The 16,013-nt window shown below is 47.8% G+C and overlaps 6 protein-coding genes and 1 non-coding gene across 7 annotated transcripts; 6 read left to right on the top strand and 1 right to left on the bottom strand.

Annotated features, from left to right (window-relative positions):
• Window positions 1–1,014: 1,014 nt before the first annotated feature.
• On the top strand, window positions 1,015–2,621 carry FPOAC1_012587 (uncharacterized protein; the record flags this gene model as incomplete). Its single annotated transcript, XM_044856937.1, has 3 exons — window positions 1,015–1,320; window positions 1,378–2,531; window positions 2,591–2,621. 3 exons carry the CDS (start codon window positions 1,015–1,017, stop codon window positions 2,619–2,621), a joined length of 1,491 nt encoding a protein of 496 aa, XP_044704250.1.
• Window positions 2,622–2,844: 223 nt separating this feature from the next.
• On the bottom strand, window positions 2,845–6,699 carry FPOAC1_012586 (uncharacterized protein; the record flags this gene model as incomplete). The annotated part of the gene is made up of 1 exon (XM_044856936.1): window positions 2,845–6,699. One exon carries the CDS (start codon window positions 6,697–6,699, stop codon window positions 2,845–2,847), a length of 3,855 nt encoding a protein of 1,284 aa, XP_044704249.1.
• A 1,351-nt stretch (window positions 6,700–8,050) lies between these two features.
• Window positions 8,051–8,947, top strand: FPOAC1_012585 (uncharacterized protein; the record flags this gene model as incomplete). The annotated part of the gene is made up of 3 exons (XM_044856935.1): window positions 8,051–8,319; window positions 8,373–8,840; window positions 8,890–8,947. 3 exons carry the CDS (start codon window positions 8,051–8,053, stop codon window positions 8,945–8,947), a joined length of 795 nt encoding a protein of 264 aa, XP_044704248.1.
• An 864-nt stretch (window positions 8,948–9,811) lies between these two features.
• Window positions 9,812–11,461, top strand: FPOAC1_012584 (uncharacterized protein; the record flags this gene model as incomplete). The annotated part of the gene is made up of 1 exon (XM_044856934.1): window positions 9,812–11,461. The coding sequence occupies one exon, from the start codon at window positions 9,812–9,814 to the stop codon at window positions 11,459–11,461; it is 1,650 nt and encodes a 549-aa protein (XP_044704247.1).
• A 525-nt stretch (window positions 11,462–11,986) lies between these two features.
• FPOAC1_012583 (uncharacterized protein) lies at window positions 11,987–13,282 on the top strand (the record flags this gene model as incomplete). Its single annotated transcript, XM_044856933.1, has 1 exon — window positions 11,987–13,282. The coding sequence occupies one exon, from the start codon at window positions 11,987–11,989 to the stop codon at window positions 13,280–13,282; it is 1,296 nt and encodes a 431-aa protein (XP_044704246.1).
• Window positions 13,283–13,459: 177 nt separating this feature from the next.
• Window positions 13,460–13,559, top strand: FPOAC1_012582. The gene has a single exon. It is a non-coding gene; the product is annotated as a tRNA-Leu (tRNA).
• A 348-nt stretch (window positions 13,560–13,907) lies between these two features.
• Window positions 13,908–15,725, top strand: FPOAC1_012581 (uncharacterized protein; the record flags this gene model as incomplete). The annotated part of the gene is made up of 5 exons (XM_044856932.1): window positions 13,908–14,038; window positions 14,094–14,780; window positions 14,832–15,242; window positions 15,301–15,605; window positions 15,655–15,725. 5 exons carry the CDS (start codon window positions 13,908–13,910, stop codon window positions 15,723–15,725), a joined length of 1,605 nt encoding a protein of 534 aa, XP_044704245.1.
• Between the last annotated feature and the right edge of the window lie 288 nt (window positions 15,726–16,013).

Here is a 16,013-nt window from a genome sequence, read left to right as displayed (position 1 = left end):
GGTCGAACCACGAAGCTGACTGCATATATGACCCCTGCTGGGCTGAAGACAAAAGATCAACCTGACGAATGGAGTAATATTATTCTGGACAAGTTAGTCAGCCTCGCCCTCTCTCGGCCGAAACCCTAGTTATGCAGTCACGGAAGTGGTGTCAGACCCACGAAACAAATAATACCCTCATGATCGCAGTGGCTTATTCCGGGTACAACTTTCGAGGTCGTCATATCTCGGAATACCAGGTGGAATAAGCTGCATATACGAGGTTAATTAGACACGGGAACCTTTCTAGAGAAGGGAGCCTTGCGGCACATAAACCAAACAGGCAGGATTTACGAATTAGCCGTGTTGGTAAGACGACTCCGATACGAGTTTCGCAGAGCCTCAGCCTCTTGATGTGGAGAACATTACAAACCTTCCTTCCTTTAGAGGGAATCTCGGCGAATGTTGCATATCATTACCCAGCACTACACAAAGACATTTCTTTCGACGATTTGAAAATATTTCCGGACTAGGCATCTCACCTCAGAATAGTTATCAGACCAAAACGTCGTCGAGCTCAGCTGCCCTGGCGTAGGGCTTGGCGCGGGATATAATGAGTCTTGTCAGTGGTGTGCTTGTATCCCTGGACAGTCACAAGGCTATCTGGTCGTGTCTGACAGACAGTAATTTGAGGCCTTACTCAACCTTGGAACAATACTCGAGTTGTATGACTTATTTTACGAGACAAAATGGGTCCGATGGTGAACGCGATTAAGGACCGACCTTCCAACTCTGGTGCTGAAATCAATTTCTGAAAATCTCTCACCTTTATGCAACCATTACATTCACCTTCTGATAAGACGATATGGCTCAAATACCCGGAATTGGTTTGATCACGCAGTACAAACGCGGGCCCCGATATGATTCATTGTATACTCCAGCATATAAAGCCCAGGCATATCCAGGCCGTACAGTAACTCATCACACCAACATCTCTATTATCCATTTAACAATCAAGCCCAATACTTTGGAGAAATGTGGTCTTACAACTTCCGTCCAAGTTCTATGGCAGGAGCCTTGATGCTCTTGGCCATACAGACTGTTCATGCTGTACCATATGCTACAGCCACTGGTGTCAGACATTACACCAATAGCAGCACAACCGCTTTCCATCCATATCCAACAGATACCCACACAGTCATCGGATTGATGGATATCGAACCCAACATGCCACATGATCCAGATGCGCAATGTCAGTTCTGGTGGGACAACGATGGCTCGATCTCCTGCAAGGAAATGCCCAAAGCTTTCAAGATCAGTCTCGAAGACTGGCTGCGATGGGTAAGTATCTATTCTACGAAGCATGTCCTATAACCCCGTTGACGATTTTCTTTCAAGAACCCATCTTTGACCAAGGATTGTGGTAACTATATCACTGGCCGGTCCTACTGTATCGAGGGTCCCGAAGGTCCTCAATCGACAACCACCACTCCACCTCCTCTGACTACAACTGACCCAACCGCCGTTGTGACACCTTCTCCCATTCAGTCTGGAATGGTCAAAAATTGCAACAAGTTCCACAAGGTTGAAAAGAGTCAAACATGCAATGATATCGCCTCCAAGTTTGGCATCTCGGAAGATGATGTCAAGAAATGGAACCCTGAAGTTGGATCTGACTGCACAGGAATCTGGGCCAACGTTTACGTATGCATTGGCGTCATTGGTGGGAGCGCTCCTACTCCCTCATCTACAACTACGACTACCGGGAATGGAGTTTCGACGCCTTTGCCTACTCAGACTGGAATGGTCAACAATTGTAGTCACTTCTACAAAGTACACGAGGGGGAAACATGCAAATACATCGCAGAATACCACTCCATACCTCTCGAAGACATCATCAAATGGAATCCGGCTGTTGGTCCAGACTGTACCGACATATGGGCCGGCACATGGCTATGCTGGCAGACAATCGGTTACGTCCGCCCAAAACCAACCACCACAAAGAATACATCACCTACGAGCCCTGAAACAGGCGTCGTGACCCCCTCACCCTTTCAACCCGGAATGATCAAGAACTGTGAAAAGTTTCATTATGTCGAAAAAGGTCAGACCTGCGCCTGGATCGCTGCCAAGTACGGCATTGCACCTAGCAGATTAGAAGAGTGGCACACATCAATCACAAACGGGTGTGACGGACTCTGGGCAAACTCCAATGTCTGTGTCCGTCCTCAAGGGTACAAGCCCTCAACAAAGCTCCAGTGCTTTAACGATGGCTGGGCATGGGGCGATAATTACCAAGCTGCCTGGGATTCTGTAAAGCAGTGGTGCGATGGGAAAGATAATAGTGATGGTAGCTACGGCTACCAACCTGGTCAGGTAAAGTATGGCTGTTTCAATACCCCGATTGGTTCTCACACAATTCGGTGGATGGGCCGCAATGATTTTGGCAGCGGTGCCTCTCTCGAGCCGTCTACATGCGAGGGAATGCTGTATTATCTTCTCCAGAGTTGTCCCAAGGGGGGTAAATCCTGGTTTGAGGGATGGTATATTGAGTAAGTCCACATATCCTACCCGTTATGTTCCATGTTGGAAACTGACATCTAAACTACAGAGGCTCTGTGCCCCAAGGCCGATGCTCATAGGAAGGCTCATTGGTGGAAGAAAAGTTTTCAGTAGTCTTGAAAGCTGCCTGGAGTTCAGGGCTGACTTCGCAAGGAATTTATCTGGATTATGGCCCTTACCTAGCCACTTTTGCGGTTCACACAATATTTTCGACCATATTGCGAACTGGAGATAATAAAGGATTAAATTGGTATCTTGTAAATGAAACAGTAAAAGCAGTCCGCGAATATGCAACAATCATCACTAACGATCTGTACCTGCAAATTTCACACTCTTTCGTCTCTCCCTCTCACCCGTAGCAACAACTCTACCAGGACTCGAACTCAAGATTCCGCCACTGGTCTTGTTGTTTAATGCATCTCTTGCCATACCAACTGCTCTGCTCTGGGGTATATCATTTCCGTCACTTTTGACAGAACGGTCTGTTCCGGGACGCGGGCTGGAGCGGCGACTGCTACTAGGTGCCCGATCGTCTCTAGCACGAGTCTTTTCCACTGCAGCGCGACCAATCTCGTCAGCACGAGCTGTGGTTGTTTCGCCGCGGTAGCGACCTGGAAGACAGGCGTGACCGCATCCATCCAGAGGACAGCAACCATCACTAAATGTAGCCGAGTTGCTAGAGTCGGGTACGTCGATTGAGGCGTGCCATGCTTGGAGACAAGAGGCGTGGCCGCCGTGAGCGCAAGTGGGACAGTACCACCACTCAGAAAGGAAGCAGCCCGACGATGCCATTGCTGTGGAAACCTCAATGGGGGTGAAGTCTGCTTGCGTTGGATCTCGGTGGCCGCAGACAGCGCAAGGTGCCATCGTAGAGCGACAGCGTTCGCATGTCCAGATCCCTTCTGGTCCGTTCTTTGGGTCGAGCTCTCTGGGCTTTCTACATGTAGAGCAGAAAAAACTGACCTTTCCATTCTGCTGTGCTGGCGTGAAAATAGCAGTGTAGTTGTCTCCCCATTGCCCAAGACCCTCGGGCCATCCTTGAACACACAAGTTACGCAAAAGCGACGCCTCGATAAAGAGACCCATGGACATTAACCGCGAGTGGTGTTGTCGTAAAACGCCGCTAGCCTGGTGGTAGTCGATGACATATTCTGGCACCAGAGGCTTGAGTAGAAGTATAATCGCCGATGCACTGAGGGCGGAAGTACAAGATTCGTAATGCAAGGCTTCTACAATAGAGTTGTAAGGATCGAGAGGCGAAACTATAGGTGAGTCGCCTGAAGTAACGGTCGGGAATGGCCAAAGAGGGTCGTCATCCCAGGGGAGGAAGTCTGTTTCTACAATATGAGGTCGAAGGTCCTTGTGAACAGGAAATAGGTCCTTTTGAGGGCTTGCGGATCTACCGGGATGACTTGCTGAAATCAACACTTGTGGCTGAGGGGACTCCACCTTGGCAGGAAGTGATTGAGGCTCAGTCTTAGTGGGCGAGATATCTTCAGACTCAATAAGCTCCGAGGCCTGCGACGGGTATGAGTCGTCAGTGCCCATAGTGGTCTGCGATATTAGAAAGACCTCGTCTGGGGAGTCAGTTGTCGGCTCTTTGATGCGCGGTTTAGGCGAATCCGTAGGTGTGTCTTGTGAAGGATGAACCTCTTCACCGCGTATGTGACTTGGATATTCCTTGTCCATATCTGAAGCATGTCTCGCAAGACTTGATCGCCATTGATTAGTGTTCTTGGAAGCTGATGGTGGCTGCTTAGTTGCATCAGAAGTAGAGAACATCTGAGCAAAGCTTTCGTCCGAGTCATGACGTGTAACTTTCGGTACTTGAGGGCTCGTAGACCCCAGCGATAGAGGTTCTTTCTTTTTGGGTGGAACGTCGACAGCCTTTAGCAAGACTTCGGCACCGTAAAAGTCGTATCCTTCAGTGCTAGATTCTTGTGAGCTTTCGGGTTCAGGGCTGACATTGGAGACGGGAGCCGAGTCCAGATGCCGTCGGGGGGTGTCTTCGAACCTGTCGTTTATGCCAGGCCCAAGACGCAGTTCATCAGGTTCCGAGACAGCTGCCAGCTTCTTGCCAACTTGGTTATCTGCGGCATCGGCCGGTCGCGCAAGTGGAGTCGCTACATTGGATGTACTCTCAAAGCCCAAGGCTAGGAGAGATCGAGCGCTAAGATTTCGGCTACCGAGGCCTGCCTTGGGGGGAATCCGTCGGGGCGTCTCATCGCCAGGTGTTCGACTGCCATTGTAAAAGTCAACGGGCTTGAGCAATCCACTTCCCTTTTTCTCTTCTATTCTGACCCTGTGGAAGCGTCCAAGACGCGTGTCAAGATGGTATTGAGCACGACGATCGAGGAGTATTCCAACTGTATAAGCCAAGATGCGCCATGTCTGGGCCAAGCGAAACAGAGAAACACTCTCGGCTGCGCGGGCATAGTGTTCCATTATGATTCCAACTCTCTCGTTCAGCGGTTTGCCATCTTGTACTGGCAGCTCTTGATGAAGCGTCTCGAGGTACAATCCTGAGAGGTACTGGTAGATCTGTGTTGTCTTCACGGCAGGCAAACGACCAAAGGCCATCGTTTGTTGACTCTTGAAGAGACCTGTAACATTGATGGCTTGATCGAGCGCAAGGAACGGCTTGTTATCATCAGCAAGACTGGAACTAGATGGTGGTGTCGTGCTGAAATTTGATCTCCCTGCCTTTCTGCGACTCAATCGTCGTCTAGGACCGAGAAAGCTGCCCACCACATCCTCCTCAGAATCGCTACGACTAATGCTCAACATCGGAGCGTTGGGGCTTGAGCCATAAGGCCCACGCGGCACTATTTCGGCATGGCGTGAGATTGGGAGTCGAGGTCTATGACTTTGGTGAGATCGTTCATCAAGAAACATCATCACATCGCCTTTGGGTGAGAATGCTACAGATGAGGTGGATTGGCGATCAATGACTTTGGGTGCGTATGCGACGTCGCTTTGCGTAAATAGCCCGTCTTGTCCAACGGTCCAAAGCATATCCTGATCTTGCCATAGCAGGGCAGCTGGTGACATGTCGAATCGCTCGATTTCTTTGTACGGCATAGTTGGTCGCGCCAGGTCCCATATATGTACAGCTGAAGTTCCGTAACGGCGAGAGCTGCTGTCGTCATACGAAACTGCTATTTGTGCGACACGCTTATTCTGCGCTGTCGCAGACCATAGTCCTGGCCTCCACGCGATAGTCCAGATCGGTGCAGGTGTTGTAACAGACCACTTTGGCTTTTGTCGTTTGTCAGCTGTACTGCTAACGTCCCACACATGGAGTTTTGTATCTCGACCCGCACTAATAAGATGGTTACCATCAGGGTGCCATGCGATAGATGCGCAAGCCTTTTCATGGGCATTTATCCTCAGCAGTGGCCTTGCTGGTTGACGCACATCCCACTTGAGCACTACTCCGCCCTCAGTGCAGCAGGCCATCTCATGCCCAACTTTGGGAGACCACTTGACTTGTCGTACTGAATCAATGCATTTCAGCGGTGCGAAACGTTGACGAAACGTAATTCCACCTCGGCCTTGAAAGGGCGACGAGGTATCGAAGACGCGTGTCATGCCATCCTGACTTCCTGAAAGTAACCAACTCTTGAGATGCGGATTGACATCTAGTGTATTGACCTGTCGCGAATCCTCCTGCATCTGCGTATATTCCAATGGCTCTCCCGCACCGGTCCCGATTCGATTGACATCGTATGCGAAGATCTTTCCGTTGGCGCAAGCTGTAAATATTGTCGAGGTACCATGCCACTTGACATCACGTATACTAAGTTGATCAGCGGCTTGGTTGCCCTTGGCACCAGGAAGTTGGGCATTGATAACAGCTCTGAGATCTACACCCTCACGAAAGTTGAAGTTGAAGTTTGTAGGATCGTCGAGTATCACAGTTTTGAGGATGTGACCGCTACCGAGGACGGCGGCTCTTCGATCGGGGGATACATCGAGGGCTAAGATCGGAACTCCTGCTTTGTATACGGCATCTTGGGATTTCGACGGTCGAAACGAGGCGGCAATGGTAGAGGCGGGTGCGCTCGTGATGGAGAGATTGGTCGTGTCGCCTGGGGGGGTCTCGGTTGACGCCTTGCCCAGGAGCTTGCGCATTATCCTGGAGTCGCGATTATACATGGTTGCGGGTATCTAGAGCCGCTCGAGACGCCATTGGGGGTGGCTCAATGGACCATCAATGGCATATTTAATGGGTTGTCGTGCATGCGATGTTGGTCGCCCTGATATCGATATGATGATTTGGTGTTTGGGAAGCCGAGTCCGAGTTGAGCTCATGTGGGTCTAAAGCCAGGATAATCACGTGGCCACCTTGGCAGCCAACTATCCCTTCCCACATACGCAGACAGCTCTACCATCTCCACCTGAATCTGCATGACTCAAGAAACTCGGATCCCGAAGAACTCCATCTCCGGATTCATCGGTTGGCTACCCCCTAGGAAGCACGAGCAAGGGACGCGATTGTCTAATTCTTGGTTATTCATCCTGACCTCAACATCATTTGACATGTCGGCCCGTGGCTTCCTCAATATTGACCCGCATGCCTTGGCGTCCGTGAACAACTGACATATTTACCGTTTTCCTTTAACTACGCTATGACCTGTTCGTTTGTGGTATCGTAGTGCGGTTCCGCGCGAAGGATTCAACACCAAGGGTCACTCTTGTTTGATGCTATCATACGACGCCATGCAACAATGATCAGAATTGAAACCTGATCGGAATGACGAGCATAACCCCAAGCTGCCTTCTAAATTCACACTTCCTTTTCGTTCTTTTCAGCTTTGTCATGCACTCAAAATTGAGAAAATAGATGCCTCAATTGCCAAGAGCCAGTACTTACCCTGTACATATTTGTGTCATCACCAGAAATGACTGCCGACATTTCTGTGACAGGGCAAGGCAGACAGGGCTAGCCTTAAATGTCGCATCGATACTACGCTAGAGCTGGAGCCACAAATTGTCCGTTGAGCATGTGCAACAGGACCCAACAAGGCTGAACACTCGAGACGATGAACGACTGACAATAAAACGATATGTCGACGTGTCCGAGTTATTTCTCCAAGAGAATAAGCTGATTTCTTTTGATCATCCTTTGCCCAGAACATCAAGCTTTACGCGAAGTGTCATTTCAACTGGCTGCGCCATTATTACCCGTCAGCCCGCTTTCAATTTCGCAGGGGTGCCTGGTATATACCATGGGGTCCAAAATACACCCTGATTTGCGGATTTCCAATGGTCAGCTTACAGATCAGAGCCTGCAATACCTTTTTTGAAACCAGGCTCATTACTCTTAGCGAACCCAATGTTGCATCGATCGTCGTTATAAAAGCGCAGAGCTGTGCCCCCAATGGCTCCCTGGCTCTGGCTGATGGTCCCTGTCCGCCCTCTTTCTTCATTTCTCAGCATCCTTTCAATCTCGCGTTTGTTTTTTTGACGATCTTTAATCGAATTTCGAGTCGCGGATCCGGTCACGATGAGTCAACATCAACAACTTCCGGATAGTGATGGTCTCCAGGTAGACACACATGCTGAGCAGGCTGCCAAAGCTCCCGAGGTAGCAGGATATAGCCAAAATGGTCAATATTACGTCCCCGCCGGATATGAAGCTCCAGCTCCAAAGGGACAGAGACCACCTTTTGGTCTAGGACTATGGGCATTTGCTGGACTTGTCGCTCTATTGACGGCCATCATCGTCGGTGCTGGAGTGGGCGGAGGACTGGGCGCAGCTTTGGCGAACAAATCGTATGTCAGACACGAGAACATCAACAACAATTATTAACCCAGCGATACAATAGTGATTGTTCAGCGGATACCTCGGCAGATTCCGAATCTGCATCTGCTCCCTCCGCAACGGCAGAACCCACATCGTGTCCGACATTTGACAACAGCACATCCGATAACGACACGATCCCCTACGTTCCCAAGTCGCCCTCTAAAGTAGCAAACCTGGAATTGGATTGCCCCGAAAAGATGAACGACGAGACAAGATACAAGTCCAACAAGGGCTACGAGTTCAAGTGGTGGTGTGGCGTCAACGCGCCACAGGGCGACAGAGCAAAGGAAGGAGGCGTTGTCTTTGACTATGTTACTCTCTTGGCTTACACTATCGACGACTGCATGGAAGCTTGTGGCAATATGAACCAAAAGGACGACGACAATGACACTGGAGTTAGATGTAGGAGTATTGTCTTCTCAAAACGCATGTCAGCAGAGATGGACGGACAGAATGGCAACTGTTGGCTGAAGAACGCGTCCAAATCCGAGTTAGTTTTACTATAACTGTCTCATAATGATATACTAACTTACTGCTAGGGGTGGCAACTGGGGTTTCAAGGACCCCAACTTTGCATACGCGGAGCTGGACGATTAGACATACGATCACGAAGATTCATGTTAGCGCGGGAGTAATTGAAAGTGATATAATAATTAAATAAATTTCACAATACATGATCAAGACGGATCGTTGTCCGGGACATACCTTTGGAGAAGGGAAAGGGGTTGCTGCTGCCTCATCTCAAGCTTTTCTCATTACCTAGTCACCCACAACATAGAGTTCAGGGGACCGCCCTGCCAGTCGCATTGTTATTGATTGACAAGGTTAATTTCATTCAAAAGATCTCAATATAAGATTTATTTGAACAATCTCCGCAGACATATTGTCATTAACTGCAATAAAACTAAAAAGCCGTAGGCAAAAGCTAAAAGGTCTAAAGTTTACCTAAAAATACCTTTTAGTAACCAAGAAGAAAGCTAATCTTGATAAATAAACTATCTCAGTCTATGTTTTCAATCGCATTACTTAACCGTTAGAATACTTATTTTATGACTGGCTCTTGCTGGCTGAGCTTGTTGAGATATGAGGGTGACAGGGCTGACATCGCAAATTGCCATTTATCACTCGGAAATAACGATTCGATTCGTCAACCGGACTTGAATATTCCTTGATATAAGCAATCTCGATGCTCAGAGGTTAATGAATAGAATCCAAGACCATGACAGTGCAGCTTCCAAGGCTAACAAACGCTATCATCAGGTTGCGAGGCCATGCTTTCAAACACGATTTCAGCAGGCCTCCATATCAGAATAAAGTTCCTTTCAAAAAAACATAACTGCGTATATAAGATCGTGATCCCTCACTCATTGATGATTCTTCTCAACACAGATTCCTCCGAAGACATCTACCTCTGAAGACACGTTCCTCTCCAAGACACTCAACACACAACCATTCTTCATCATGAGAGTCAGAAACATTCTTTTAGGCTACGTGCTTCTGCACTCAGCTCAGGCCCTTTACTTGCGTGACACCTCTTACACCTCTCTCACTGCCAGAGCGAACTCGAAGGAACCTTCTCTCACCGCCACAGCTAACTCGAAGGAACCTACTCTCGAGTGGTCTCAGTGCAACTTGGATTTCGGAACCAAAGACCAGAACGAAATGCAAAAGGAATTCGACTGTGCCAGGCTTCAAGTTCCTCTGGACTATACCAACTCAAGCGACACCAGAACCATAAAGCTCGACCTGATCCGCTTCAAAGCCACCAAAGCCCCCCACAAAGGTAGTATGTTCTTCAACCCTGGTGGTCCAGGCGCTTCTGCCGTCGAGAGCATGCTGGGATTTGGACCCATATTGTCTGATAATGTTAATGGACAATACGACATCATTGGATTCGATTCGCGAGGCACGGGTCGTACCATCCCATTCACTTGCCCTGAACCAACCCCCAGCGAAGATACCACAGGTCTCAAGCCGAGAGACTTCAACGACCTCCCCCAGTTATATACTTGGGATTTCTTTAAGACGGTTTGGTGGAAGGAGGGTGATGAATTCGCAGAAAGGTGTTGGGAAGCCAATCAAGACATGGGACAATTCTACGGAACTACAGCCGTCGCCAGAGATATGATGTCCGTCGTCGACGCTCTCGGCCAAGGCGACAAGCTCAACTACTGGGGTGTCTCTTATGGCACTGTCCTTGGGCAAGTCGTAGCCTCTATGTTTCCGAATCGAGTCGGACGAATTGTCCTTGATGGCAACATGAACGCCGACGATTATGCTGCCACCGCTTGGTTAGACAGCATAACAGACGTTGAAAGGTCACTTGCCAACTTTTTTGATGAATGCGTCAAGTCTGGAAAGAAGGCGTGCGCTTTGGCAGATTTCCACGGCAGCAAGACCACTGGGGAGAGCCTGTTGGAGACCTTCAATGAAAAGCTCAAGGTAGCTTTTGCCGACACCGCTAGCAAGGACGAGTCGTATGAAGCCTACACTCTCAAGCAGAATGTCATGAGCGGGCTGTACAGGCCTGCCTTGTACTCAGCACTCTCAAACACGATCGAAGCATTCTTCAAGGGAGAAAAACCAAACAAAACTCCCAAACGCTCAGACACTTCTCAACCCTCAGTTCCAACCAAGACATGGAGCTCTTCAATGAATTATATCCTCCCTGCGATTGCTTGCGGCGACTCCAGCTACCGCATTAACGACCCTGATGATTACTTTCCCTTGTACCAAGCACAGTATGAAAAATCATCATTTGCCGATGTCGTTGTTCCCGACACTATCAAGTGTGTCAAATGGAGATTCTCAGCCGTTGAGCCTATTGATCTCAACAAGCTTCGCCAGGTCAACACCAGCAACCCCATCCTCCTGGTCAATGGTAGATATGACCCAGCTACCTCGCTACCAAGCGCATTGAAGGTCGCAGCCAAGTTCCCAAGAAGTCGCCTTGTTGTTCACGAAGGAGTCGGGCACTCATCTTTCGCACACCTTTCGAGCTGCACCTTGAATGCTGTCCGAAAGTACTTTCTCTATGGAAAGATGCCGGGAGTCAATACTACCTGCAGTCCTGACATGACTGCTTTTGAATTCGGCAAACTTTCAGGCTGAGGGTGACGCGAAAAAGAAGGATAATAATGAGTATATTGATTTCACGACCATACATATTGAGAAGAGATTGTTATCACAATTTGGAGTTATTATTTTGTTTGTTATTATTTGGTTGCTAAGGTTTTATTCGAATTTAATTCGTTCATCTTCGCGCATCTATTTTTACCCTAACATGTTCTTGGGTTTGAGTCTAACGGAAGCTGGCTCCGAACATTTCGGCAGCACGCCGAGGGTCATCGAGATACCAGATTGTATTATTCACTTGGCGGCACGACAGAAGATATATCAAGTTTAGGATACACTTCAATTAAAGAATGGAGGCAACATTAAAGCTTTGAAAAGTAACTTGCAAATAATTCATTGTGACAAACAGGTTATAGCTAGTATTGGCCTCAGGCATACATTCCGGACCCCGAAATGGTGTAAGCAACAAGATCCTTCTGCCAAGTTGTTCGGTATAAATGAGCCGACAACTCCATGACTCTATGCTCTCTTCACAACCATCATTTAATTCGTCCAAGAAAAATGTCAACATCAAAGTTATCCCAAATTGTGAATCAGCATAGACCTGATTTACAGCCTCTAGAAGAGCTCTACAAGCATCTTCACCGAAACCCCGAGCTATCAAACCAAGAAGTTGAAACAGCAGCGACGATTGCAGAAAGACTCAAGGCAATTGGGCCCGAAGATTTAATTGTCAAGCCTCATATCGGCGGCCATGGTCTAGCAGCTATTCTCCGTAATGGCGATGGCCCTACCGTTCTTCTGAGAGCGGATATCGATGCTCTTCCGGTTGAGGAGACGACTGGTCTGGAGTATGCGAGCACCAAGCGTATGATTCACGCTGCTAGTGGGACCAAAAAACCTGTCATGCACGCTTGCGGCCATGACATGCATATCGTTACTTTGCTAGGAGCCGCAGCGACATTGTTCTCTTCAAGAGACTCCTGGTCCGGAACCCTGGTGCTTGCATTCCAGCCAGCAGAGGAGCGAGGAACCGGCGCTCAAGCTATGGTGGATGACGGTTTATACACGAAACATGAAGTCCCGATCCCCGATTTCGTTCTTGGAGCACATGTGAGACCTCTCCGCACAGGAACAATTGGTACTCGTAGAGGTCTCGTCGCGACAAGCGCAGACAACTTCAAAGTCACAATCCACGGCAAGGGCTCTCACGCAAGTATGCCTCACACAGCCGTGGATCCAATAGCTATTTCTGCAAACGCTATCCTCAAGTTACAGACTCTTGTAAGTCGAGAAGTCGATCCAGCAGAGTCTAGCGTTGTCACTGTCACGAGTATTCACGCAGGAGACGCCGAGAATGTTATTGCAGACTCAGCTATTCTCGGTGTCGATACGAGATCCACCACAACAGCAACGCGCGAACGTCTTTTGAAGCGCATCAGAACAGTTATCGAAGCAGAATGCTCATGCGCCAATGTTCTCAAAAGTCCCGAATTCGAACAAACCCGTGCTTTCCCTCTGACGATAAACGATGTTGCTGTTACTCAAAGGGTCGAAGAGTCCTTTGCAGCACATTTTGGCGAAGGGCCAGGGCAATACGACAGAGATATGCCAAAGTTGGCTTTCAGTGAAGACTTTTCGATTTTGGCCACTGCTGTTGACAAGCCCTATTGTTTCTTTACATACGGATGTGTTGGTGAAGAGGCGTGGGACAAGGCTGAGAAAGAGGGAAGTGTTGCTCAGAGTATTGCTGCGAATCATTCTTCCAAGTTTGCTCCAGTGATTCATCCCACACTCAAGACGGGTTTAGATGGATATGCACTTGGTGCTTTGACTTTTTTGGCTAAGGGACGATAGAAAGGGTAGATAGTAAAGAGAATATTGCTTACACTTGAATGGTCACTTTGTGTCGCATTGTGCCTCTTCTATCCGTGTCAAGTTGATCTATTGGTCAGGGTCCTGTTGGCCAGTTGTGGTTTCCACAGCTAGGTCTCTGGTGTAAAATAGTTGACGTCTCTCACATCCAATGACATCGGTGAGATGGCCGAGTTGGTTATGGCGCCAGGTTAAGGTTAACCTTAACACCAATTTCCTGGTGGAGCAATCCTCCTGGGTTCGAGTCCCAGTCTCATCAGATCTTTTCTTTTGCCCATGAGAGGCATCCCAATTTTTTACTGCTATTAATCCCTTTTCTCTTTTTATTTCTTAGCTGCCATTTACTATTTTAAGTTTAGACCACCTGCTTGTCTTCAGCTCTTTTCTCAAGTTGGGGCCGATGAATATTATCCCGTGTCTCATCTGCCTCCTAGCGAGGACAACCCCTGTACCAGCCGGAATTAGTTAATTGGCAGATTGATCTGCCCCTAACTAGGTAGGTAACCGCTACTGTGCCAACGAAAAAGCAACTCCTTAATTAAACACAATCATCCACAAGCCTTTGGTTTTTATCATCTACAACTTCTCAACAAGTTACTTACACCTGATGTATTCCCGTTCTACAATGCGCTCTGGTCTTCGAGGACCAGACAAATCTGAACACGACTATGTACGATGTTTCGTTCGGAAGCAAACATGTGACAGAGTACTCCCACGTTGTACACGCTGCACAGAGCAGTGAGGATTAAATGATCTCAGTCAAGATATATACAGTACTAAGTTGACTTATTAGTGATCCAAGCGGGCGTGTTGGTTGTCAATATCTCGACACAAGTCACACGAACCATTTCGCTCAACCTCGTCAACCTTCATTTGCCTTGTTACAATTCTCGGGCACCAATTGGAACATGACAAAAAGGGGCCGTGAAGAATTGGGCAACTTGATACTTTTGGCAGCTGATCCTATCAGAGTTGTACCTGGAGGTATGAAGAGCTTTGTCGAGAAATTGATATCTGAATACGGCCGCACTATCGACGAATTGCTCCAAGACAGTATCTTTGAGTGGTTTCCCATCGTTGAATCCTGCTACATGGGTAGCTATATCCTTTACTCCTCTTTTACTCGTGATGATGAAGACGAGGACAAATTCATGCCCTTACTGCACATGGCCATACTTCTGGTTACTTCGCCCCCTGCCGCTGTATTGGACGGCCCAATGTTGGACACCTGTACCTTTCATACGGATTTGCACAAGGCCATCAAAGCGTTGGTAGCTGTCATCTCGCTGAATACCAAGGCACATATCCATCTGATTCAGACTTTGGGCCTGATCGCCCTGTATGAATTTGGAATTGGTTCTTTCGAACAGGCTCATATCACTCTCACTTCGGCCTTTGCTATGACAAATATGGTTGGGATAGATCCTTCGGACATGGAAGCTCAGCTCACCTGGAAAGTGTGCCTAATGACCCTTGACAGGTAACAAAAGCGAGCCAATTTGAATTTTCATAACTGACCTAAATACTTTAGAATGATTGCTATGTCTACGCATAGTCGGCCCTGCAATACCTTCAGCCCTTTTAACCCGAATCCACTGCCACTTATTTGCGATATCTTTCATCCTTTGAGCAAGCAGGTGGAATTTCTGATGGACAAGTTGAATGACCCTCAGTTCAAGCCTGACTCGGAAAAGACCGTTCAGAGACTAATTGTAATGTATGAGGGCGTTGCGAGAGCCGGTCGAATTCTGCAGCGCAATGAGGGGAAGGGAAGACCAACTTTTGGTCCCAATTTCTTTCTCGACTCAGAAGATGATTTGGACGGTGAAGCGAACAAAAGATCTGAATTAGAGGAAGACAAGCAGGATATGATGGACGACAATGGTAACCCAAAAGCTCCTAACTACTGGTCAGGGCATGATCCTCAAGTCTTATCTCTGAGGTCTGTTATTGAGTTCTCTTCCCCACAATCTCTTCCTGAACTAACATTTGTTGTTTAGTGCTATGATTGTCAACGAATATTACGAAGGGATGCCGAAAGACGGGAGTGTTTCTATATCACGTTATGGATTTACAGAGTGGCACAAGAAATGCGACGATCTTGCTCTCAAGGCCTGCTCAGCGCTCGTCACAATGTCAAGAAAGAATGAGGTTGACATACAAAAGCTCTCTATGATTAGCATGTTTTGCATCATGCATAACTTGGCCATCATAGTCAAAGATATATCCTCCGACTTTGCTGTCAAAAGGGCTAAAAACTTTAAGCCTGTGATGAACAAGTTTGCTGCGAGATGGCCTTTTGCACGTGAGTGGCCATACGTTTGAACAAAGGAATCTGTCTAATGTTTTTCTAGGTTATTACCGGGATTATTTGGAAAGATATATTGGTCGCTTGGAGAATTTGTGGAATCGCCCTTTCTATTGAGGTCAAATGGAACTTTTTAATACCTGGATGGGTGACAAAATAATTTTGTCCTTTTATGCTACGTCAGCTCTGCTCGGTGGTTATTTATTCTCTGTCATGTAAACTTGTGTTTTGGGATTCTCTATTCTATAGGCATGTTATTGCATATACGAAACAGACCAGGTATTGAGTCGGTTACCACCTCAATTCTACGAATCAAATTCAATTTTATCATCCATGCAGATCACGCGTGACGAATACGTATTTTATTACTAAACAAGTCTCAAAGGGCCGGCCTCCGCGGTTGCC

This window comes from Fusarium poae, chromosome 4 (assembly GCF_019609905.1).
Source record: "Fusarium poae strain DAOMC 252244 chromosome 4, whole genome shotgun sequence".
Lineage (NCBI taxonomy): Eukaryota > Fungi > Ascomycota > Sordariomycetes > Hypocreales > Nectriaceae > Fusarium > Fusarium poae.
Note: the sequence above shows the minus strand (reverse complement) of the source record. Positions and strands in the feature narration are given on the sequence as shown.